The sequence below is a fragment of the Aotus nancymaae genome, unplaced genomic scaffold (genome assembly GCF_030222135.1).
Source record: "Aotus nancymaae isolate 86718 unplaced genomic scaffold, 86718_ANA_hifiasm-v0.15.2.pri h1tg000010l, whole genome shotgun sequence".
In the NCBI taxonomy this organism is placed as follows: Eukaryota; Metazoa; Chordata; class Mammalia; order Primates; family Aotidae; genus Aotus; species Aotus nancymaae.
The window spans coordinates 9,203,728-9,228,935 of NW_026988421.1; the positions used below are offsets into that span (position 1 = coordinate 9,203,728).

The following is a 25,208-nucleotide window of genomic DNA, read 5'->3' on the forward strand; positions in this document are numbered from 1 at the left end:
AAAAAATAGATTTAGACCCACAGCTTTAGGGTGCTGTCTAGTTTTCAGATTTGTTAATAGCATGGACAGCATCACGGCCTTTCCCCAGTAAAACACTTTCTGAGTTAACGGAGATAATGCCGTTGTTTTTATAAGATAGATAGCAGTGAAATATCTGGCTTTATTACACTTCCTGAGTAAATCATCAATTCATCCCTAATTCTGTGTTTGAATTTTAATGTTAGATGAGTGTGTAGACCACCTGCAGCTTGTAGATGGCCTTCTCCTGCTGTAGGGCAGTGAGCAGCAACAGTGCAGTGAGCACTCCAGGGAAGTTGAGTCAGAGACCTGACTTCTAGTCCTCATCCTGTTATCTGCTCCTGTTGGATTAGGACAAAACTCTCCCCCTTATCCAGCAAGCCTTCCCATTTCATCTAGAAGAAAATTCCAAACGTGACTGCTCCCCGGAATGTCCCCCAGAATCTAATTCTAACCTACCATTCTGTTGCTGTGGTGCCCTGCCATTTCCTGTTGCTTGAAGTTTTCTACTTTGCCCAACTCTGTGTTTTTATGCTGTTCCCTTTATCTAGATTGTTCTCATTTCTTTTCATCCTACCCTAGACTTAATTCAGTCAGTCTTTTAAGTCCTCAATAAAACCCCATATCCTCCCTGAACCGTCTCCCAGGAAAGAATGTTTCCTCACATTTTGTTGATGTATAGCCTCCCTTGTTGGCTTCCAGACTTCTGAATGCTTCACAGGCTGCTAGGGCATGGTGTTCATTTTATATCTATGCTTCATATAGTGATTCACACAGGACCTGGTATAGAGCCTTTCTGATGGAAAGCATCACTGCTGAGCTCTTAAGCAGTATTCTTTGTAATGAGTTTTGCACTGGTGTTTTTCAAACTCTGTGGTGTGACCCATTTGCTGCTTGTAAAAGCAGTTTTGGTGGTTCAAGGGCAGCATTTTTTAAAAAATGAAGTAAAGTAGAACATAACATGGGTAAGCATTGTGTACTAAAAGTTTTGTTTCTGGTTTTATGTTTGCATATATGTTTACTGGGCTGTGATGTGATATAGAATATATTTTGTACTATGGGTTGTAGTAAAAAAAATGGAAAAACACTATGCTAGATTTTAACTTTTATAATGAATTTTTAAATTTAGAAGAGAGACACTTTGAATTTTAATTAAGCTCAAAGAATATAAAACCTTGATAGTTATGAAAATTTTCACGAAATGCTTTCACATAATTTTTTTTTTTTTTTTTTTTTTTTTTTGAGACGGAGTCTCGCTCTTGTTACCCAGGCTGGAGTGCAATGGCGCGATCTCGGCTCACTGCAACCTCTGCCTCCTGGGTTCAGGCAATTCTCCTGCCTCAGCCTCCTGAGTAGCTGGGATTACAGGCACGCGCCACCGTGCCCAGCTAATTTTTTGTATTAGTAGAGACGGGGTTTCACCATGTTGACCAGGATGGTCTCGATCTCTTGACCTCGTGATCCACCCGCCTCGGCCTCCCAAGCTTTCACATAATTTGTACCATCTTCATTATCCCCATTAAATGAATAATTTTTTTTCTTCAGCACCTGTTGTATAGTCTTTGTGTTAAATTTGAGGTATATAATTGGATTATAGAAATATAAATCAGCTGGGTGCAGTGGCTCATGCCTATAATCCCAGCGCTTTGGGAGGCTGAGGTGGGTGGATCACTTGAGGTCAGGAGTTAAGCCTGGCCAACATGGTGAAACCCCCTCTCTACCAAAAATACAAAAATTAGCCTGGCCTGGTGGCATATGCCTGTAATCCCAGCTACTCTGGAGACTGAGACAGGAGAATCACTTGAACCCAGGAGGCAGAGGTTGCAATGAGCTGAGATGGCGCCACTACACTCCAACCTGGGTGACAGAGCGAGACTCTGTCTCAAAAAAAAAAAAAAAAAATGGCAGTTTAGTGGATTGTCAGATGTTTCCCTGAAATTTCTGTTTCTTTAACTTCTCTTTATGATACATTTATCAGTTTAGATTGCTTATACTAGAAGTATGTTGTTAAGACAGTACTTTTTAATACATTAGAACAGAATGAATATTATCAACTGAGTCTACAAATCATAAATTAAAAAATTTGTCATTAAGGATAGTGAAATTCCATGTTGAAAAGTAAGTTCACTTTATACAGTGCTCTAATATATGAAAAGAAATTTCACTTTGTTAATTAACATTTAAAAGACAACTTGATTTTGAAACTAGTTATTCTTGAACAGTCAGCTCAGCAAGAATCATGTTAAATATTTCTTCTGGAAGAGATTAAAAACTCATATTTTCCAAATCAACACAGGCATCCTAAGTGGTGGTGTTTAACTTTCAGAGAGCCTTGAGTCAAACATGCTTTTAGGAGATGGGAAAGCTATCAGCTACAGGGTTGCTTAGTATTTACAGTAAGATAGTTTCTGATTGACTTTTAAGTTTTTTATTCAAACCTTTTCTGGAGCCCTGGTCCCTTTATCTCTGGCATTGCTGTGTCAATAATGCACGTGCCTTTTTCCTTCACTTTTCTTCAGGGTCAGTATAGACCTTCTGATTTGCTGTGCCCTGAGACATATGTTTGGGTGCCCATTGAGCAATGCCTGCCTTCACTTGAAAATTCCAAGTACTGCCGTTTCAACCAGGACCCAGAAGCAGGTATGTTTGGAGCTGAGCTCAGCTGGAAATCATTGGCTTTGTTTTTATGATCCATGTATGTGTGGCTGTGGCTCTTAACAGGGTCCAGGTAACTTTGTATATATTATAGAGTGTACTGTGCATAAATGCGTGCGTGTGTGTGTGTGTAAGATAGAAGATAGAGGAAGACTTTGCACATGTGCACAAACTCACACTTACAGTGTGGCGCAAAATTAAGAAACCTCATGTGCTCGTGTCACTTACTGACCTGGCTTCTCCCATTAGGTTGGTTTTTATATGCTTTCAGGGGCTGATATCAACATCCATATCTTTTATAACTATCACAGTGCATAAAAATTGCCTGCTAGATGGATTATTTAGTCAGTGTAGAGAAGACAGAAAGATTGGCCAACTAGACTGAATAAAGTTGTAGAATGCTTTCGTGGAGGCAAACAGACTGTAATGGGTTTTGTGACAATACTTTTTTGACTTTCTTCTTAGATCTTTGGTGTATACTTCCAGCATAGTTTTATTTCCCATTGTTTCTCTTTAGATGTTCTGTGTACTAAGAGTATGTACAGACATTACAAGTATATCCCTGGCCAGGTGCAGTGGCTTATGCCTATAATCCCATCACTTTGGGAGGCCAAAGCCGGCAGATCACCTGATGTCAGGAGTTCAAGACCAGCCTGTCCAACATGATGAAACTCTGTCTCTACTAAAAGTACAAAAATTACCAGGCGTAATTGTGGGCGCCTGTAATCCCAGCTATTCAGGAGGCTGAGGCGGGATAATTGCTTGAACCCAGGAGGCAGAGGTTGCAGTGAGCCGAGATCACACCATTGCACCTCAGCCTGCGGCAACAGTGTAAGACTCTGACTCAATAAAAAAAAAGTATAGCTATGGAGTTAGGCTTCCTGGATTCAGATCCTGGCTTCATGGTCAGCTGGTAAACTGTATACCTTTAGGCGATTTAATAATCTCCCTGGGCTCAGATTTCTCAGTTTTAAAATTGAGATAATAATAAGACCTACCTTATTGAGCTGTAATGAGGATTAAAATGAGATAAGCATGCTAAGAACAGCCCCCTATTATTGTTGTTTTGGTGGTCATTCGCCAAATTAGAATGTTGCATCCCTTATATGCCACAGGCTTTTGTCTGCATTTACTTTTATTTACTCTGATCCCTTTCTCTGCAAAGACATGCAGTTTTGTTTACCTCCCTGTAGTCTAAGTACCACTCACAGTTCAAAGTAGTCCTCCTCCACACAGCCTTCCTCGTCCTCACAGCGTTCAGCCGTGGCTCTGTAAGACAGACACGGGTGCTGATGCTCTTGGGATGGGTTGCATTAAGTTGACATGCTTGTCTTCCCCCTAAAGTTCCTTGATATTCTCAGTTGTGCTTAATTGAACTTTGAGGCCTTACACAACCTCACCACAGAGGAGATGCCTGATCCACATTTCTTAAGAGTACAAACATTTTTCTAGCTACGACCTGTAGTCTAAGTTTGGGAAAAAAGAAGGAATGATCAATGGAAAGGCTGGAGGAGGGGAGAGGAGTAGATGGAGCAAAATCAAATGAAAGATAAGGGGCAGGGAAAGGGGTGCAGTAACTTCTTCAGTTTTAAGATGCATGTTTGTTTCACAATCAGGTATTTTCATGTAAAAAAAATTGACTCATGTAATGTTGTATTTTGTTATCTCCTTGAAAAGCTGTTATGAACTCAAGAGTGACTCCTCTTACACATGATGATACCTTAGAATCTGATGACGAGTGACCATAGGGACCCCGCTGACTCATATGCCAGGAACCCTGGCGTTAGCCCCAGTTTTTCTAGACATTTAGGTTTCCTAGAATAACCAGAGCTTTATAGTTCCCACACCTGAAATCGTTAGTCAGTGTATGATCGTTTTATTCTGAGTAAAGTTACACCTCATTGATTAGATATGTTGCTTTAAAACAAACATTAAATTTGTCCATCAGTTTTGGAGTCAGGCTCAAAGCCAAAGGCAATAGTATTATAAGAAGAAAACATAGACTTATCTGCTCTCCTCTCTCCCCTCAGAAAAAGTGTCTCCTCTAGCTTTTCTCAAGGTCAGGTCAGTCCATTTCCTTGTGATGAAAACCGCTGAACATCTTACTAAAAGATTTCATATTCACATATAAAACTTTATCTGTATAAGTTACATTCCAAGGGTATTATGATCCTAAATTTCTTACTCCCCAACTTAAGATGGTTTCACCTTCTTTTTTTCCTTGTTGATCTGTTTTAAAGGTTGCATTTCTTCTTACATAATAGTTGGAGACTAAACAAATTCTACTTTTATGAAGTTGAGAAGGTGATTGAATCATTTCCATCCATTGAATAGACATTCAAGGAAACATTCATGTTAATAGATTTTAAAATTATCTTCCAGAATAAGTAGTAATGAACATGGCAAAAAAGATTTAGTCTCATAGAACATACTGTATCCTGGTGAGTGACGAATATATTGTGTATTCTTTTCCTATAACTAGTAGGTTATATTTCTTATGGCAGTAGCTTTAGCTCTTAATATTCATTGTTTAGAATTCATATACAAAACTCAGGAGTAAATTTTTTTGAGAATAGTACTTCGAAGAAATTGAAGATCTTTTTTCATATGCCGAATTTGTGGAACTTTCAAGAGAATACCATACAGTTTTATCAGTATTGAATATCACAGTCCAGACACTATTTGAAATCAGACTTACATCCTGTGGTTTTAGGAAATTAAAATGCAGTTACATGCTGGAATGTATTGAGCCTGCTGTGAAACATGGTCATTGGAGGTTTAAATGGCAATCTTTGAGAAACTGTTCTCTTCTCTGGGGCCACTTTTACTTTTACATGACCCAAACTTTGACTCAGAAAATAGAGCTTAATATGGGCAATATTGTTGTTCGTCAGCATGGTGCTTTTTTCACTAAGTCTTATTTCTCTTTCCAGCTGTTGAGTAGTTAAATTACTCTGCAGAAGGCACAGTTGATCACCATAGGCTTCGGTTAAACAAAGTATGGTTTCAAAGTGTGTCATTGGCCAGTGTGAAGGAAAATCACATTTCCCCCCCCCCATCCTTTTGTATACACTACTTTGTGCTACTCTAGGGGGAGAGATTGACAAATTGCAATTACTTGGAAAATTCTTAAGAAATTCTTTTATTCATAAATAAGTCCTTTGTTTTTCAATGCAGGATTTTCTGCCTACCTCAAAGAAAGGGGTTCAGAAGTTTCTCAAATGATTTTTTAAGTAAAAGTCTGTTAGATTTTTTAAATTAATAACCGAATATGTACAGATTTCAAAAGTTCTTTACACATGTATATGTATACACATATATCTGTGTGTATTCTTTTTAAACTAAACAAAAATCATTCTGCATCCTTGTCATTTCTTCTTAATACTTTGTGTTACTTCTTACTTTTGATAAGGTAGAAACTTGCTTTTGGTAAAAAACAATTTGACCATTAATTTGGTCATAAGCAAACAAATGCTGCTACTGTGTGATGGGCAGTGTCTAATAAAGATTTTTTTTTTTTAAATTGAGGCCAGGCTGGTGTGATCTTGACTCATGGAAGCCTCTGCCTCCTGGGCTCAAGCAATCCTCTTGCCCCAGCTGCTTCAGTAGCTGGGACTATAGGTGCACATCACCTTGCCTGGCTAATTTTTGTATTTTTTGTACAGGTGGCATTTTGCCACATTGCCCAGCCCTGTCTTGTACTCCTGGACTCAAGCGATTCACCCACCTCGGCCTTTGAAAGTGCCAGGATTGTAGGCATGAGCCACCGTGCCCAGCCAATATAGATATTTTACAGAAAAGCGTTATTAAAAGGTAGCCCCTATCTTTTATAATTGATTTTTAGAGCCATAAAAGATAAACTGTGATTTGATTTGACTCTTCATGTTGGGCAAACATTATATTATCATTGGTATTTAAATCTTTGGTTCCAGATTTACAAAAAAATAAAACTTTCTTGACCATATCCCATTTCCCAAGCACTATCCCATGACTTCCTGTTACTCATTTTATCCTGAAAACATAATAGAACGTTTCATATTGACCCCTCAAATACTTTTTGCCACAAAAATCACAGGTAACATTTGTTTTAATCAGAGGATAAAAAATAATTTAAATTCAAATATTGCTCCATACTTTTAATAATACTTATTTTTAGTATTCATTTCAAGGGGGCTTATAAGAATAATTTTCATTTCTATTTGTAGTTATAGTAGGATATATATTTTACCAGAGTAGTCTACATTTCATTCTCTTCTGTACATACTTTGAATGTTTGCAAAAAATCTTGTAATTTATTTTTAATGTAGCTAAATCATTCATTATTAGTAAGGATTTCAAATTTAAATTTGCTATAAAGATAATAGTCCCTAACTATGGTTTAGTACTTTATGCATTTACCCAGGATAGTGAATTTCTAAGACACTTTAATTCTTCCCAACAGTTTCTGAAAATCTAAACTAATATGAAGAAGCTTGTACCTAGTGTGATCCCCAGAAGCTCTGAGGTTCTAATCTGTATTATGTTTTTGCTGTTTAAAGGGATCTTTCTTTTCTTCTCTCTCTACTCTGTCCTTCATTCTTGCTGGCACGGCACCCTGGCATTTTTTTTAATACTTTCATAATTTCTCTAGCATATGCCCACAGAAAAAGTGAGTCCCACTCTGACCTTGACTGTCTGTGGAAGAACCAGGTTCAGGAAGCACACTGTCTGTCCTACATTCACTTGCCTGATTCTCCAAGCCTGGCACCACTTCCCAGGTGCTGTGTTAATGGTCCCTCGAAAGGATATACCTCAGCCAAAATGTCATTTTCATCACTGGGAACCAATGCCTAATGAGAAAGCAACTTCCTAGGGCCCCTTAAAAAGGTTCTGCAGTAATAAGTCATGACTAAGTAGACGGTATCTTTCCTAATTATTTTAAATGCAGAATTCAGCTTTTATTCATTTCATACTTCTGCAGGTAAAATTGTTTTCATATCTGCATTTGAGGTTGAACTACCCACTTCAAGTTGCAAAATGAATGATGTTGCTTACTGAATACTTAAACATATATTCTTTGTTGCCAGTAAAGATGGTGGTTCTTGGATGTAGCCAGCTGGAAATAGAATCACTCATATACTATTATGTGGTATAAAGAAAACCATCAAAACAAGAAAGTGTCCTGGAAATTTGACTTTCATGTTTAGTGAATCTGGAGAATGTATTTTAATATGGAAAATACAGAATGTTACAGGCTCCTAATTTTTCAATTTACTTTCTCTCATCTTAAAAATAACATTTTATTGTATTATTATTATTTTTTTAACCACATAGTCTCAAAGATACATTGTGTACAATGTAGTATGGTGCTAACATGACTCTTGGTTTAAAAAGTAAATAGATACTAGGCTTTCTAGTTTGCATCATCTTTTAGTGAAAACACTAAGCAACAAAAATACAGGTTTTGCTACAATATTTGGTGTGTATGACTGAAGTATAATGTTTTACTTATTTGCATTTTCTACTTGAAAATGTGAAAACTACGATGTCTTAAGATAAACTTCAACAGTTCTCATTTTAAAAGATTGCTTTAAAGCCAATCTTGCAGAGAAATTTTAAAAGATACTATTTTATAAATTTTTATCAGCCAGTCTTTGCTTAATAAGCCATGCGTGAGCAGTAAGTCAATGACAGAAACTTGTTAGAGTGCTGGCCAGAGACAGATGTGAAAAGTAGACTTAAGTTTCCATTTAGCAACTAAATAATATTTCTCTAATCCCCTTTTTCAAAATAAGTGCTAGGCGAAGTGGCTAACACCAGTAATCCCAGCACTTTGGGAGGCCAAGGTGGGAGAATTGCTTGAGCCTAGGAGTTTGAGGTTACAGTGAGCTCCACTGCACTCTAGCCTGGGCAACAGAGCAAGACCCTGTCTCAAAACAACAACAACAAAAATTTTCCCCCAGACAGGCAGTTCTTTTTATAGTCACTCAGTTATTTATTTCATTTAAGTCTGTAGTAAATAATGGAAATCATTTTAGTAAGCTCAAAAATATCATGATGCTTTAGAACATGTCTATAAATGTTAGTTATACCTGCTTTGTGACATCTTAGAATTCTGCTTCATTTGTTTGTATGGAAAAGTGACATTTTTTGATATTAGGAGGGAGTTGTCTAAAATGCCAATTAAAAAATAAAAATAACCAGCTATTTAAATGCTGGTTGAACTACAGTGTTTTGTTGAAAGTAAGACATCATCAATTTTAAGTTTTTTATTTTATGTACCACTAAAAAAAAGTGCTGCCAGTTAGATGATGGCTCTATCAGTTGGAAGATGCATGTGGGATTTTGAGCTGTCAACTTGTATAAAAGTGAGTGTAAGGTCTGTTCTCGCCGAGGATGAAACGAAGAAACTGAGGCCAGCACGAAAATAATCCAATGCAAGGGAATTTATTCAGGCTCCCGGACGAGGTTCTGCGGCCCGACAGGAGGGGCTGGAGAAGTCGTGCGGACTCCTCTCAGGCACGGGGTTTTATAGGGAGTGGAGGCATTTGATTGGCTGTGCCCAAGGTGAGTGAGACAAAATGGTGAGGAGTAGGACCCGGATGAAACAAAACGGAGGGGAGTGGGACCCGGATGGAGGGGAGTGGGGCCCAGATAGGACAAAATAGTAGGCAGGGAGTGGGGCCTGGATAGGCCAAAATAGTATCAGGTAGGTCCTGATGGGGCTTTTTTCCCGGGCTCCCGGGGGGGGGGGGAGGAGGCGTGTCCTAGCTCCCGGCAAGGGAAGGAGGCATGCCTGAACTCCCGGCAAGGGAAGGGGGTGTGTCCGAACTCCCCGCGAGGGGAGGAGGCGTGTCCGAAATCTCCGCTACGCAGCCAGCCTTACATTCCGACCTTTTGATGATAGATAGAGGGCGCCGCTCTTCCTGACTACTTCCTGCTGAATAGGGGCAAAGTAAGGGGGACAGGTCAGTTGGCTGGCACCTTGACTGAAGAGTCGGACACGTCCAACTTCTCGCATACGAGCTTGTAGCGCTGTATTGGGTTCTAGTGGTGGGGCCTTGTTTCCAGGATTCCTGCAAGTAGTATCGCCAGGCATAGTAGGGGCTGGCTTTAAGGGGAGATATTAGAAGAAATGTTACGAGGAGAATTTGAAGGATCAGGAGTTGACGGGCAGGGGCAGCGGGTGAGGCAAAGGTGAGTGGGGCCCAGGGATTTGGATTTCCACTGGTCATTTTGCGGTGCTGGTTTAAGGCGGGACACATGATACCACGGGGTGTGACCCAGGAGCTTGGCAGCCATGGGGGTGGTCAGGATAACGATGTGGGGTCCTGACTACCTGGGCTGCAGAGATCCTGGCTGGAGCTCCCGGAGGAGAACACTGTCACCTGGCTGAAGGGGTGCTGCTGGGTGCGAGTCTCCAGGCCCTGGAACAACGGGGAGAGCACGATCTGCGTCCTCCCTGAGTAAGTGGTGGAGGAGAGACAGATAGGGAAGGTAGGTGGCTAGGGGAGGTGGTTGCACCGGGAAATTATGAGAGACCAGGAAGGGTCGGCCATACAGCAACTCAAAGGGACTAAGGCCCGTTGGTTCCCGTGCGGTGGCTCGGATCCGGGCTAGAGCAAGAGGTAGGAGAGTAGGCCAAGAAAGTTTTACCTCAATGGTCAGTTTGGCCAAATGGTCTTTGAGAATGCCGTGGGCCTGTCCGACCTTACCCGATGACTGAGGGTGGTAGGGGATGTGTAGTTTCCAGGAGATGTTGAGAGACTTGATGACCATCTGGACTACCTGGGCTATGAATGCTGGACTGTTGTCTGACTGGATGGTGGCAGGTAGGCCGAAGCGGGGGATGATCTCTTGAATAAGAATGGAGGCTACCGTGTCTGCTGTTTCACGAGAGGTAGGGAAGGCTTCAATCCAACCTGAAAAGGTATCTATAAAGGTTAGGAGGTAGCAAAGTTTTTTGGTGAGTGGGCATATGGGTGAAATCAATTTGCCAATCCTGAGCCGGCCGATTGAACAAGGTATATAGGTTGGGGACTACCGAGTGCAGGGGTACTACCGCCTCGTTGATAAGGTGTAGGTCCTGAACCAAGCGATAGTCGCCGGACGGCTTTTGGACTGGCAATATAGGAGTGTTACAAGGAGAACTGGTGGGAATAAGGAGTCCCTGGGCTAGGAGTCGAGCGATGATAGGCTTCAGGCCCTGACGGTGGGTCTTTGAAATAGGAAACTGAGGATGTGAGGGAAAACGAGTAGCATTTTTGAGAAGTATTTTAACTGGTGTGTGATGTCTTGCCACTATAGGCTTGGAAGTATCCCACACCAAGGGATTAACTACATCCAGAGGGATAGGGAGTTGGGTCATAGGGTTAGGACAGGGTGTAGCCTCCGTTAGGAGAGACAGTAGGAGTGTGTATGTGAGGGGTTTGACTTGGTGTATGTGAGATTAGTGAGTTGGAGGGTGGCCCCTACAGTCTGGAGAATATCTCGTCCTAGCAAGGGAACTGGGCATGAGGGTATGATTAAAAAGGAGTGAGAGAAGGGGTGTCCCTCGAGGAGACAGGTTAGGGGAGGGGTTTGGTTGGGATAGGAAAGCCTTCCATCAACTCCCATGACCGAGACCTGGGAAGGTATGCTAGGACCTGAGTAGGAAGGTAATACAGAGTAGGTAGCCCCCGTGTCCACTAAGAAGGAAATGGACTTAACCCGCTACCTGCAGCGTTACCCTGGGTTCGCAAGGGTGATGGAGGTCCTCGAGTCCAGGCTGCATCAGTCATCCAGAAGGCCAAGAAATTCAGGTGAAGGGACTGCCTCCTGCAGACCGGCATGCTCCCCACATAGAGGTGCAGGGAGTGGGCCTTTGGTCCAGGATGGGCAATCAACCTTCCAGTGTCCAGTTCGTTTGCAATTTGGGCAAGGTCCAGGGGGTGGTCGAGGACAGGGGCACTCCCGGGTCCAATGTCCTTCTTGACCACATCTATAACAGGACCCGGGCGGGGCCCTTAAAACATTTCGGAAGGGTTTCGATGGACCTCCCTCACCAGATGTTCGGTGGGCTGCCGGCCTCAGGGCTGCTACAAGAGCTTGGGTTTGGAGGCCTATCTTCTGCCTTAAGTGGGCCTGTCGGGTGGCCTCAGCCTTATTCTCTCGGCCGTTAAAAACTTTAAATGCCATGTTTACCAGGTCTCGCATGGGAGTCTGGGGGCCCTCCTCAGCTTTTTTAAGTTTCCTCCTTATATCAGCCACCGACTGAGAGATAAAGTGGGTGGCTAGGACCGTAGCTCCTACTGAGGAGGCCGGATCCAGCCGTGTATGGAGGATATAGCATTAGTTAAGCGGTCAAGGAAGACGGCTAGGTTTTCATCAGATCCCTGAGTTATTTCCCTTATCGTAATTGACTACCTTTTGGGCTGCGTTTTGCATGCCCACCAGGAGGCACCGTAGCATCTGGTCTCGGCGGCGGCGGCCATCTCGACCGTCCTGATAGTCCCAATTAGGGTCGGCCTCTGGGACCGCTGCCGCACCTACTGGCATCTGGTTATCAGTAAGATGTACCTGATTAGCGTGTTCCCGGGCTGCTGTAAAAATCCGGTCACACTCGTCTGGGGTGAGGGTGGAGGATAGGATGACAAACGTGTCATGCCAGGTTAAATCATATGCCTGAGTAAGGTAACGGAATTCCTCGGTGTAAGCAGTAGGGTTGGTGGAAAAAGAACCTAGGCGTTTCTCAATGGCCGATAGGTCAGAGAGGGAGAAGGGAACGTGCATTCGGACAATGCCCTCTGCTCCGGCCACCTCGCGGAGGGGGCAAAGGAGGGAGGCCTCGTCATTGGGAGCACCGTGTGAGCGGGTGTGAGCACTAACAAGAGAGGCTAGGTTGGAATCAGGAGGTGGCGGGCTAGGAGGTGGAGGAGCTGAAGGGGGTTGAGGTCTGTCATAAGGCAGTGGAGGATCATTGGGTCGGGCCAGTGGAAAGGAGAGTTCCTCAGATGCATCGGGGTCAGAAAAGGAAGAGGAGGGTGGAGGGGCTAAGGGCAAAGAGGAGGTTTCTTTGGCTAGAAGTACCTTGGTGGTGGTGCAAGAGGAACAGAGGGTGGGTTGGGAACGAAGATACCAGAAAGCCTGCACGTTTATAATAATCATAATTAGGCAGAAACCAAGAAAAGACATGGCCAGGGCTAGCTGCCACAAGGCTACAGTAAAGACAGTACCACATACAAGACCAACAAACAAAGAGTGGGTGCCCCCCAGATGGGAGACCAGTCTGATGCCTTTCCGGCCACGTCTCTGTGGAACCGCGGGTTGAGGCCCACACAAGCCCCGTAGCTGTTAGGCCATGGGACTACACATAAATTCACTCACTCACTCACTCTGGAATTAGGAAGAAAAGGAGAAAAATAGAGTTAAAGTAGAAAGCGGGAGATGGTAGAGTTAAAAGTAGAAAGCAGGAGAAAGTAGAGTTAATAGAAAGCGGGAGAAAGTAGAGTTAATAGAAAGAATTAATAGAAAGCGGGAGAAAGTAGAGTTAATAGAAAGCAGGAGAAAGAATTACTAGAAAGAGTTAATAGAAAGCAGGAGAAGGTAGAATTACTACAAAGCAGGAGAAAGAGTTAATAGCTGCCGCCATCTTAGGTGGAAGAGAAAGCTAAGAGCGAGAAGCGGCCGCCATCTTAAGGGCGTAGTACAGCCACCATTTTGAAAGGGAGAAAGAGAGAAAGCTAAGAGAGAGACAGAAAAAGAAAGAAGCCAAAAATACAGTTTTTTAAAAAACGGGAGCCTTTTATGCCAAATGGGCTAATTTACAACAACAAATTTGGTATAAGCCGGGGGTTTGGCTCTGCCGTGAGGCAGGGCTGCTTAAACAGGGCTTCTGAGTACCCACACCTCAGTTGCTGGTGAGGGTTCAGGAAAGTGGGGACGTCTCCCTCAAATTCCTGACCCTAAAAAATACCCCTCAAATTCCTGACCCTAAATATACCCCTCACGGGGCAAGAACAAGAGTGTAGGGACGTCTCCTCTTACACTCACGTTCTAAACTGGAGTCACGGACTCGTGGGGAAGGAAGCCGGAGTCACAGACTCGCGGCGGGAGGCCTCCTAGGGTCACGGACCCGTGGGGAAGGAAGGGAGGGAAGCCGGAGCCACGGACTCGCGGCGGGAGGCCTCCTAGGGTCACAGACCCGTGGGGAAGGAGGGGAGGGAAGCCGGAGCCACGGACTCGTGGCGGGAGGCCTGCCAGGGTCATGGACCTGTGGGGAAGGAAGGGAGGGAAGCCGGAGCCACGGACTCGCGGCGGGAGGCCTCCTAGGGTCACAGACCCGTGGGGAAGGAAGGGAGGGAAGCCGGAGCCACGGACTCATGGTGGGAGGCCTGCCAGGGTCACGGACCCGTGGGGAAGGAAGCCAGGGGTCACGGACCCCGCGGCGGTGGGAATCCCTGACGCTGCGCAGCAGTTTTCTGACAGGGACTCCCTGAAAGCAGCAGGTGGGGGTAGTGGGTAACAGAAGTCTTACCTTGTGGTGAAACAAACGGCAGCTTCCCGGTCCGGCTCTGCGTGGAGTCAGTTTCCCCCAGGAGGGGTCTTACAACTCCTTCCTGGCCAACGCACCATCTGTAAGGTCTGTTCTCGCCAAGGACGAAACGAAGAAACTGAGGCCAGCACGAAAATAATCCAATGCAAGGGAATTTATTCAGGCTCCCGGACGAGGTTCTGCGGCCCGACAGGAGGGGCCGGAGAAGTCGCTTGGACTCCTCTCAGGCACGGGGTTTTATAGGGAGTGGAGGCGTTTGATTGGCTGTGCCCAAGGTGAGTGAGACAAAATGGTGGGGAGTAGGACCCGGATGAAACAAAATGGAGGGGAGTGGGACCGGATGGAGGGGAGTGGGGCCCAGATAGGACAAAATAGTAGGCAGGGAGTAGGGAGTGGGGCCCGGATAGGACAAAATAGTATCAGGTAGGTCCTGATGGGGCTTTTTTCCCAGGCTCCCATGGCGGGGGGGAAGGAGGCGTGTCCGAGCTCCCGGCAAGGGAAGGGGGTGTGTCTGAACTCCCCACGAGGGGAGGGGGGCGTGTCCAAACTCCCCGTGAGGGGAAGGGGTGTGTCTGAACTCCCCGCGAGGGGAGGAGGCGTGTCCGAAATCTCCGCGACGCAGCCAGCCTTACAGTGAGAATCTTAATATAGCAGAACCATAGTTCAGCCTGTACACTGTAATACCTGGCAAAGCTATGGAGTGTTTAGGAGACTTGTTTTTTCTATTTTAGGGAGCTATTTAAGTGTACTTTTATGTTTCAGAGTTTGAGGGTATTGAGTTCAGATACTTTTATCTAAAAATAAGATTACCATTACTAATTAATGATGATAGAGTTGTTCTAGGAATAGATACTGTACTTTAGAAATGTAGAGAAAGCATGGAACTACCTCACAAGGATATTTTATTTTGATGAAAGTAAAAATCATAGGTATGAGCTGAGGAGAGTAAAGAGAAAGAAAAAAAAAATTGTAAAAAAAACTTTTACTACTGTTTTAATCCCTCTAGTCTCTAGAGGGACAGAACTAATGGAATAGATATATACAAAGGGGAGTTTATTAAGTATGAACTCACACAATTACAAGGTCCCACAGTAGGCAGTCTGCAGGCTAAAGAACAAGGAGAGCCAGTCCAAGTTCCAAAACTGAAGAACTTGGAGTCAGGTGTTTGAGGGCAGGAAGCATCCAGCACAGTTCGAAAGATGTAGGATGGGAGGCTAGGCCAGTCTCTCTCTTCACATTTTTCCACCTGCTTATATTCTAGCTGTACTGGCAGCTGATTAGACTGTGCCCACCCAGATGAAGGGTGGGTCTGCCTTTCCCAGCCCACTGACTCAAATGTTAATCTCTTGGCAACACCCTCACAGACACACCCAGGATCAATACTTTGTATCCTTCAATCCATTCAAGTTGACAGTATTAACCATCACAACTACTGAAAAAGCATTAAAATTTTGTAAACATTAATGATCTTCATGTATCCTGTTTGTAAGCAAATTTGAAACTTAAAAAATTTGATGTTAGAAGGCAGCAATAAATGTAGAAAGTTAAAAACTTTGCTCAGCCAATAAATTCAGTGATCTCTGCTATTAATGGAATGATTATACATTAAATAAAGAAGGGGGCAAAAGATGGGTATCCTAGGATATCATCAAGCTGTTCATCAGCTTTAAAATTTCCACATCTGATTGAACATTTTCCTGCCTTGTGAATTATCTGTAAACATTTTTTTGTTTAACTGTGGCTTTATAGAAACAGAATGTGAATCATTAACTTAAACAGAAAAATTCTTAAAGGATACTTGATGCTGTATTTTGGAAACCACATAATTTGATATTCTATACAGTATCTAATAGTAATGAGAAGAACTGACTCACAGACATAACAGTCCAAGAATTAAATCATTCACACCCAACTTAATTTAGGAATGGAGTCTCTCCGATTCTTTTTCTGCAAGGTATATTTAAACTAGATTCTTTTTTGTAGATGTTTCTATTTGGTCTCTTTGCAGAAAAAGAAGCTATAACCTGAAGGTATGTGAAGTTCTGTTTATTTTATAGTGTTCTTTTATGTCATGCTAGCAAAATGTTTTTAATATAAATATGGAAACTGGGATATGATTCTTCTTGTAAGAAACATATTTTCCTAAGTGGCATTCATTTGAAATAGATATCATTCAGAGAAAACAGCTTGTTCATGCTTCTGTGGATCGTTCACTGATAATATGAAATCTGTCTGAAAATAAGAAGGGCATGTTGACAATAGGGAAAGAATTAAAGTTTCTACTAACCCCTGTCAAAAAAAGAAAACCAGAGTAAAGTTCTGAGCACTTCGAATGCTAGGGGACTGTCTTAAGTTAGTTTCTCTCCAAAAGCAGATCCTGCAACATGGACTTCCATTCAGGTTATTTATTTGGGAAATGCTCCCTTGGAACAGGAGTAGGGATCTCAGGAGAATAAACCAGGGAAGGAGGGAAAATCAGTGGAAGGATGTGTTAGCGTGTGATCCATCACTCTAAGGACAGGAGCTTAGACCTTTTGAGACACCCTCTGGTGTACATCTGAGGGGCCAAAGGAAGAAAGATTCACCTGCTGGCTTCCATTTTCCACTGGTTGACGGTATCCCATTGAGTGTTAATGCCTCTGCATTTGAGTGTGTGCATGCACAAATACAAAGCAGGCTTCTACATGTGTACCAGGCTGCTGCATCAGAAAGGCAGGAAGCAAGAGAGACAGACCTTGCCTACCTTCCTTTACAGGACTGCACCAGTTGTGGCATGAGTCAGATGTGAGGCTAAGGGGATGAAAGGCAATGTCCAAGAGATGTCCAATGCAGAAAAAAAAAGTACAGACTGTAGTAGCATGTTGCCTGTCAGTTGATCATGTCAGTTGCATGGGGCCAAGAAGAGAAAGGACCCAAAACATGGGAAAGTATTGGACTCTGAAAAGAAACAAAAAGCTAGCTTAATTTGAAATAGAGGAGCCAACCAAAATTAGAAACATAAATTTGAAGAATTCATAAATGTATTCACTCAGCATGTATTTATTTACTGAGGCAAGTATTATGCTAATGGGAGGTGCCAGCCCTCAGGGAACCTAGTGAAGATGGCAGGCAGTTATCAAGCATGCTCAGTCAAGTGTGATAAGTAGCTTGTGGGAGAAAGAAGAGGCCGTGGGTCCCCATAGGAGGGTCTTCATTCCAGATTTTGATGGGGTGTAGGTCAGGGAAAGCTGCTCGGATAAAGTGGCCTAAGTTAAGATTTCAACAGGGGGTGGAACACAAGTACAAGTGCTCCAGGTAGAGCAGAACATATTTGGAAGGCCTGGTGGCAAAGAGTGCAGCTGGAATTTAGGGCAGGGCCAGATGCAGCTGGCTAATTAAGATTTTGCAAATCATGATAAGAAGTTTAGATTTTTATCCTGAAGGTAATGGAAGGCCATGAGGAGATCTTAAGCACTAGCAGGCATCTCCTGATGTGTTCTTTTCCTCCACATTATGAAGAATGAATGGGAGTTGGTTAAGAGCAGAGTTAGGAAGGGTTTGCATGCAGTAATCTAAGCAAAAGATGATGAAGATCTGGACTAGGGTGATGGCAGTGGGCAATGGAAAGGAAGTCGATGGATGCAAAAGACACTCAGGAGGTTGAACCCACAGAATTGTGTGATCAATTGTGTTTGGTGATAGGGAGGGAGAGAGTTTGTGAAGACAGTTGTGTAGTTTCTAACAAAAACTGAGTTACTGCTGACTTCATTTCTGAAATGAGAAACACAGGAGGTAGAGCAGTTTTTGCAGAGAATAGTGAGTTCAGTTCTGGACAGAAAGGTGTAAAGTGGAAGGTGTAAAGTTGGAAATAAAGGTGTTTGTGAGACATCTGGCAGAGGTGTCAAGGAGGCAGTTGGACATGTAGGTCTGAAATTCTGATGAAATCTAGGAGGGAGCCACTGATTTGGGGGACGTGATCCATGAATGGGAGCCCTAAGAATGAGTGAGATTACCTTCTGGAGTGAAGAGCAGAGGACAGCCCCGAGGGCCCAGCATATAATGACTGAGCAGATGAAGAATTCCGTTGGAGGCCAAAGAGGAAAGAGGAAGCCCAGAGCATGGAATCAAGAAAGCCACGGGAAGCATTTTCCAGAAGCAGGAGGCAGTGACAGTGTCAGATTCTGCTGAGAGGACCTGAGAAACATCTTTTGACAATCTTGGTGAAGACCTGTTTTAGTTTTAGTGGAAGTAGAATCGTGGCTTTAAAATACAGTGAAAGTAAAGAAAGTGGTCATAATGAAACTTGATTTTGAAGACACTGGCTAGAGTGGTAAGTCTGATGGAGGAAGGGGGTGGGTGAGAGGTTTGAGCATTTTCAGAAGCTGATGGAGGTCAGGGAAGGGAAAGAGTAAAGATGTAGAAGAAAGATGAAAACATATCAAGGTCCCTGAGAAGGAATGTAGCATAAGAAAGATCAAGAACATAAATGGGAGGTTTAGCTTTAGAGGGAAAGACCCTTCCTCTCTTAGGAGAGGATGAGGAAATGCTCAGTGGGAATGAGGGTAAATATATTGGTGTGGCAATGGTAGGTTGAGCGCTTTCTCACTTGATGCCTTTTCTCTTCCCATTGAAGCACGTGCTGGTGAAGAGAGAGGTAAGAGATTTGAGCAGGTGTGTTAAGTAGCTGCTGAGAATGAGATGGAGCGGATGGCCAGGCCTGGTTAAGACTGGTGGTGATGAAAGCCTGGCTGGGAACTTACCAGGCCATTGCAGGGAAAGAGCAAGAATTTAAGACTTATTAACAAAGAGATGGTTCTGAATTCATTTAGAAAGGAACTGAAGAGAGGATAAATGTGCCGGGATGACATAGAAAGGGTCAAAGAATTGGAAGTCTCTGTAAGAACTAGAGTAGTGGAGTATGTGAACAAGCTGGAAAGATAGGAAATGCTGTTGAGAGCGAGTATCTGATTTTACTGTTTCAGAGGTGTGGCAAGCTGTGGCCATGGTATCGGGAAGCTAACGTAGCATTAAGGTGAAAGTCATTGAAGAAGACTGAGGCAACCAAGACAACATCCACATTGTTTAGCAAAAGCCAACCATGGCTGGGTGTAGTGGCTCACACCTGCAATCCCAGCATGTGGGGAGGCCCGACAACATCCACATTGTTTAGCAAAAGCCAACCATGGCTGGGTGTAGTGGCTCACACCTGCAATCCCAGCATGTGGGGATGCCAAGGCGAGCACATCACCTGATGTCAGGAGTTCAAGACCAGCCTGCCCAACATGATGAAACCCTGTCTCTATTAAAAAATACAAAAATTACCTGGTGTGGTGGTGTGTGCCTATAATTCCAGCTACTTGGGAGGCTGAGGCAGGAGAATTACTTGAACCTGGGAGATGGAGTCTGCAGTGAGCCGATACTGCACCACTGCATTCCAGCCTGGGTGACAGAGCAGGACAATGTCTCAAAAAAAAAAAAAAAAAAAAAAAAAAAAAAGCCATGTCAGGAGGTTTTTGTTTCTTGGCACCATTTAGGTATAAGAATGGTAATGTCCTCATGATGCTCCTTTTCATTTACCACATGGTTCTAATGCTGCCAACCCCTAATGAACATAAAGGAGCATGAAGTGCCTCGTTTGTATCAATATATTATGGAGAATAAATAGATTATAATTTGTTAAACAAAGATACTTTGGATTCATGTGATCCTTAGGGCATCCGATACAATGCACTCCATTATTTTTTGTTATTCTATGTAAAAGAAAATGACTGTCTTGACCCAGTAAAATGATTTCATACCCCACTAAAAAGATTACAGCCTGCAATGGAAAGACACTGGTTATCTCAACTTTTAAAGCTGTGTGTTAGGTTTCCAAATTTGTCGGTGTATGAATATTAACTGTTAAAACGTGAGGTTTTCAGTGCCTATGAACATGATTTTCCTTTGCCGGAAAGATGATTCCAAGGTTTCCTTTAATTTTATAAATTAGTATTCAGCTCATTAAAGTAACAATCTATTAAAGCAACATCTGTTTCTTCTTTAAAGGTTTAAATGCAAATTACAGATGTTATTTTCAATGTATAAGTCTTGCAAATTTTAGCAATTATTTTTAAGGGGCTTTTGAATAACGTTTGCATTTACAAAATGCTGATTAAATTTCTTTAAACATTTTAAGCCTCTTTTATAAACTTAATATATTCAGTTTCCTTCTTAATTCAATTATCTGACAAAGTATTCATATAAACCTAATGAATTACATTTATAAACACAATAAACCTAAATTTCTACTTAGTGTGAAATCACAAGTCTAAATCAGTTATTTACAAAGCATTTCATGTTGGAATCACAAATTATTGTCTACATAGAAAATGTTCAAGAGTGCACTATACAAACTATTGAAACTAAGAAATGAATTTTAGCAAGGTTGCAGGACATAAAAGTTAGTATACAAAAAAATCAGTTGTATTTGTACATGACCAGGTGTTCCCCTGCCTCACTATTTGGTCTGCTCCATGAAGTTGGCATCTCTTAAGGCCAAGAGGTTTCTATCTTGACTGCCTGTGTATTGCGTTAGCTCTTAAGGTCTGTCATTGATTCCTTTTTAACTCTAAAGAGATTTGAACTTGATGGAATCCTGCATTCTGTCATGTTCTTAGAATCACTCAAATCTTAGGGATATTGGAGTTATAGCCAGTTGAATTTTAGGTATTGCTCATGACATTTTCTGATTATTCATTTACAGCTTCCAAAATTGTTCTATTCACATTAATGTTGCTTACGCTGAATACTTGACCATTGCTATATAATACCAAGTAACTGAAGCATGAACACTGAGTATTTTAGTATATAAACTAGAAATCTAAATAGAAGTTTTCTAGTTCTGTCAGTCATTAGCTTTGTGACTAGGCAGACCACAACTTCTCAGCCTCAGTTTCACTGTATGTGAAGTGGGAAATTCAGACTACGTAAGTTAAGATTGTAGTATGTTTTATGATCTCTGAATCTTTAAGATTCCTTTGTGAGAATCAAGCTGCTTAAAAGCCAGAATGCATTACACAAATGAAAGATGTATGATTCCAAAGTACCCACATTAGTGTGTACCTACTGGCTTTCCATAACTGTGCTGAATTTTACATACTGCCCTTTCATCCACCTTCTGTCTTCTTTACTATTGTGATCAGATTAAAGTTGCAGTTTTAGGTGACTTCATGCCTAGAATAGTGTTTTCCAGACTCTCGACTGTAGTCCCCTGTAAGACATGCACTTTACATTGAGACGTAATACTCACTTTCATGTATTTATGCACACGTGCACATGCACGCGCATGCACACACACACACAGCTGAAACAAAAATGTGCTAAACAGTACTCACCCTCACTCATCTGGTACACTCTGGTATTTTTTTAATCTGTTCTAGTTTTTAATATTTTTAAGAAATGCTGGTCACAACGCATTACATGAATTTCATGCCCAGGACCACTCACAATTTGACAAACACTAGCCTGGGAGAACTTGGTGGGGAGGATTCTCACTCCATTTCTGCCATGAATTCTATTTTAATGATATGGTAGTGGTAGCAGTGATTGCTGTGATCAATATGTATTGGTTCAAGCATTTTGCTAAAGGATTATCATGTATCATCTTATTTCATCTTCACAGTGACCCTCTAACTCTTCTCTCTAAATAAATATTCATGAGGTCAATGACTGATTAGATGGGCAGGGTGGTAGGGAGGGAGGATGAAGAGGGATGGATACAAAAATGCAGTTAGATAAAAGGAGTAAGAGCTAGTATTTGGTAGCACAATAGGGCAGCTATAGTTAACAATAATTTATTGCACATTTCAAATTAACTGGAAGAGTGGAATTGGAATGTTCCTAACACAAAGAAATGATAAGTGTCTGAGGTGCTGGTGTCCCAATTACCCTGACTTTGTCATTACGCGTTGTATATGTTTATCAAAATATCACATACACACCTTTATGGGTATGTACAACTATTGTTATGCACCTGCAACTAATATATGCACATTATAACTATTATCTGTGCATAAACAAGTTTTAATTTTTAAATGAGGAAAAAATGAAATAGAAGGGATTTGGGATGAGGAAGGTGTATTAAGAGTATTCTTGTTACTGCAAGGACCTATGTAAATTACTAACTAGACATCTCATAGCATTGGCTAGAGACAGTTCTTTGCCAAATAACAGATAGGTGCATCCGGGCTCTGGACCTGAAAGGTGAGGTTGAACTACAGAAGATGCTGACTCAGCCAAGTTACTGTCCTGTGTGGCCATATTTGAGTGGCCAGTTACTACCCTAGATACCGTCAATTGAGAGATCCACTTTCTTAATCCTGGTGATACTAATAAATAAAATACCAGCTTTGCACATAGCTTGCAATTTGTTTTATTCTTATTATGTATACACACATATTAGCTGTGGGTAAGAAACATCACTTGTAAATTGGTGAGATGACAGATTGGTTGTTTTCCTCCTCTCCTCTTCTACAGTAGATTTAGACTTAAGACTGTAGCACAGATCTTTATATTGTTTCTTTTTTTAAACTTTAAGTTCTGAGATCCATGTGCAGAACATGCAGGTTGGTTACATAGGTGTACATATGCCATGGTGGTTTGCTGCACCTATCAACCTGTCGTCTAGGTTTTAAGCCCCACGTGCATTAGGTATTTGTCTAATCCTCTCCCTCCCTTTGCCCTCGACCCCCTGACAGGCTTTATGTTCTTACAGAGGGTTTACTATCAGTTAAGATTTTAATATTTCATATGTTTTACTGGGGTCAGATTTGGTTATTGGTTAACTGCATCCAAAGATTATGTCCTCAACTAGATATTTAACTGAAAGCTATCCAAAACTAAACAAAATTCTGTTCTGTAGTATTACGCAATATTGTTTATTTTAGCAAACTACACAACTGTGGGCTGTATTTTTAAAATAACTCTTTGCTTTTGTTTTCTTTGCAACATGACTGTTTTTGTTTGCCAAGTGTCTGGTTTCTCCACATGTGTCTGCGTTTTGAGAAAGATGTGACCTTATAGGCTTGTATTTGGACACACTCTAAACTGAAAGACCATGATTATTTATTTTGTAATACAGTCAAAGATGCTTTTGAGTGTCAGGGAAATTTCAAATAAATACATTTTTTTTTTTTAATCTTCATTTTTGAGATGTCATTTAATTGTAAGTGGCACAGATCATTTCATCAGCACAGATAATTTCTTTGATGAGCCAACAGCAGAGAAGTTTAAATACAGGAATCTGAGCCTTAATGTCCAGAACTTTTGAGTTCTAATTTCACATTTAGATCTAAGTTTTCTTAGTAAAGAACACAGTTTCTATCTCTTCCGGAGTACGTTCTGAAGTGTGCTGATTGCTTAAGAAAGAATGTGATAAAAGTGCTCTGTGAACTCTGTAATGATACTGGAGCCATTGGAACTTCTCATTGGTATTTTTCTCACCTGCCATCTATACTGATCGTATAAATCCAAAGCAAGTGATTGCTCATATAAGAGCTTTGATCTTCATTTTAAAGTAATGACATATAATTCCTTAAACCCTCAAATTAAACCAAAAAATATTTTTCTAGGTTAATGGCATTGCTTAATTTTTTTGACCTTGACCGGTGCAACTTTGAAGTTAGAGAGTATTGGGGAGGAGGGAGGACTAAATACCATGATACACTAACTGAAATGTAAATAAGTATATTTGAACTAGTTTACCAAATTTTCATAATCCTTATTTAAAATAATGTGTTTTTAGAAGTTGCATGTAGTCCAGTGATTATAAATTGAACTGTATTTTAATGTCTCTTAAAAAAATATCCTGTTCAAGAATCTGTTATTGCGAATTCGTTGATAAAACAAAGGCTCTTTTGCAATAAAGATGATCAACCACTGTATTATGTTGTCATTTTTAAAAATAGGGTTTTGGAGTGTGTTTTCTTAAAACATTTAAACTGCATTCAAGATGACAAGAAAAAGTAGAAGTACCATTTAGTTCATTTTCACGTTTTGAATTTGCTGGTGTTACTAGAGTTTGCTTTTGGAGCATAGTCCTAACTTTAAGCTAGAAACTACAGCTATTTCATAACTACACACTTGAAAATATTTTTGAAAATGATTAATTCCTTAAAATTGTGATTTTTCAAGAAGAAAGGAATATACAGAATGGAAAAAGCTGTGCTTTATAGTAGTTTTATTTCTAGACACAATACTTTGTTTTTCAAAATAATTAAAGGAATAGTTGATATTTTAAAAAATATTTAACAGAAATGTTTAGATTAAAAGGACTGTGCAGTAGTGCTGTATGTAGGATCTTCTGATTCTGTAGTTTTTTGTTACTATAATAGGTTCAAGACTGGAAAAAAGTGCCTGGATGTAAGAAGAGTTTGTAAAGATTTGTTTTAAATGCCAAAAAGCTGGAATTTACTTATTAAGCTCAACTTTTAGGGACTTGTGAATAAATCATGTAAGTTGAGCATTGTTAAGACCGGGACTCAGTTTCTGTGTCAAACTCTGTTAGAATTGATAGGAAACACAGGAGAGAATCCCAAGCTTGGCCTGGAACAAAACAGTTGTTTTTACTGCTCTTACTGTCCAGAGTTTCACTGTGTTGATCAAATTTTGCCCTAATTGACTTGGTTGCTGGTTATCTTGCTTATTGAATGATAAGAAGGGAGTTTTAATATTTTTATGATAGTGTCTCCTATGCCTTTTCATTGTTTAAACATTTCTTCAAAGTAGACTTGAAAAATGCAGTGTAATGAAATGGAAACGAAAACCAAGAGCATTAGGTCATTTGGGGAGATTTAAATCAGCAGGTAACAAATGGATTCCATTATAAGCAAATGTAAACTAATGAAAGCACAGCAGAAGCTCTGAAGTACATAGTACATTCCACTGGACTGGTAGCACAAATAAAGGGAGTGGGTCCAATAAAGATAAAAGCAAAACACCAAAACCTGAGTAGCTCTAAGAGGTTTAAAGAAAACATTCCTTCCTCTGAGCAGGAATATGGCAAAGC

General features: G+C 41.4%; 2 protein-coding genes across 7 annotated transcripts in view; one reads left to right on the forward strand and one right to left on the reverse strand.

Annotated features, from left to right (window-relative positions):
• ATE1 (arginyltransferase 1) overlaps positions 1-25,208 on the forward strand; it is a 152,404-nt gene that overhangs the window by 104,951 nt on the left and 22,245 nt on the right. For all 5 annotated transcript variants that reach the window (XM_012453457.3, XM_012453454.3, XM_012453456.3 and 2 more), the window contains one exon: positions 2,538-2,658. In XM_012453457.3, the coding sequence (XP_012308880.2) occupies positions 2,538-2,658 (121 nt within the window). The remainder of the gene's footprint in view (positions 1-2,537; positions 2,659-25,208) is intronic.
• LOC135273982 (uncharacterized) lies at positions 9,404-13,146 on the reverse strand. 2 transcript variants are annotated; one of them, XM_064373791.1, is made up of 2 exons: positions 9,992-13,146; positions 9,404-9,592 (listed from the first exon to the last, which is right to left on the reverse strand). In XM_064373791.1, exon 1 carries the CDS (start codon positions 12,823-12,825, stop codon positions 12,019-12,021), a length of 807 nt encoding a protein of 268 aa, XP_064229861.1. In that variant the 5' UTR covers positions 12,826-13,146; the 3' UTR covers positions 9,404-9,592; positions 9,992-12,018. The 2 variants fall into 2 exon arrangements, with proteins under 2 accessions (XP_064229861.1, XP_064229860.1); XM_064373790.1 differs by having other exon boundaries at positions 9,404-9,728.

Bases quoted from the DNA above. Each gene is read 5' to 3' on its own strand.
- LOC135273982 (XM_064373791.1), bottom strand. From the start codon at position 12,825: ATGTCTTTTCTTGGTTTCTGCCTAATTATGATTATTATAAACGTGCAG.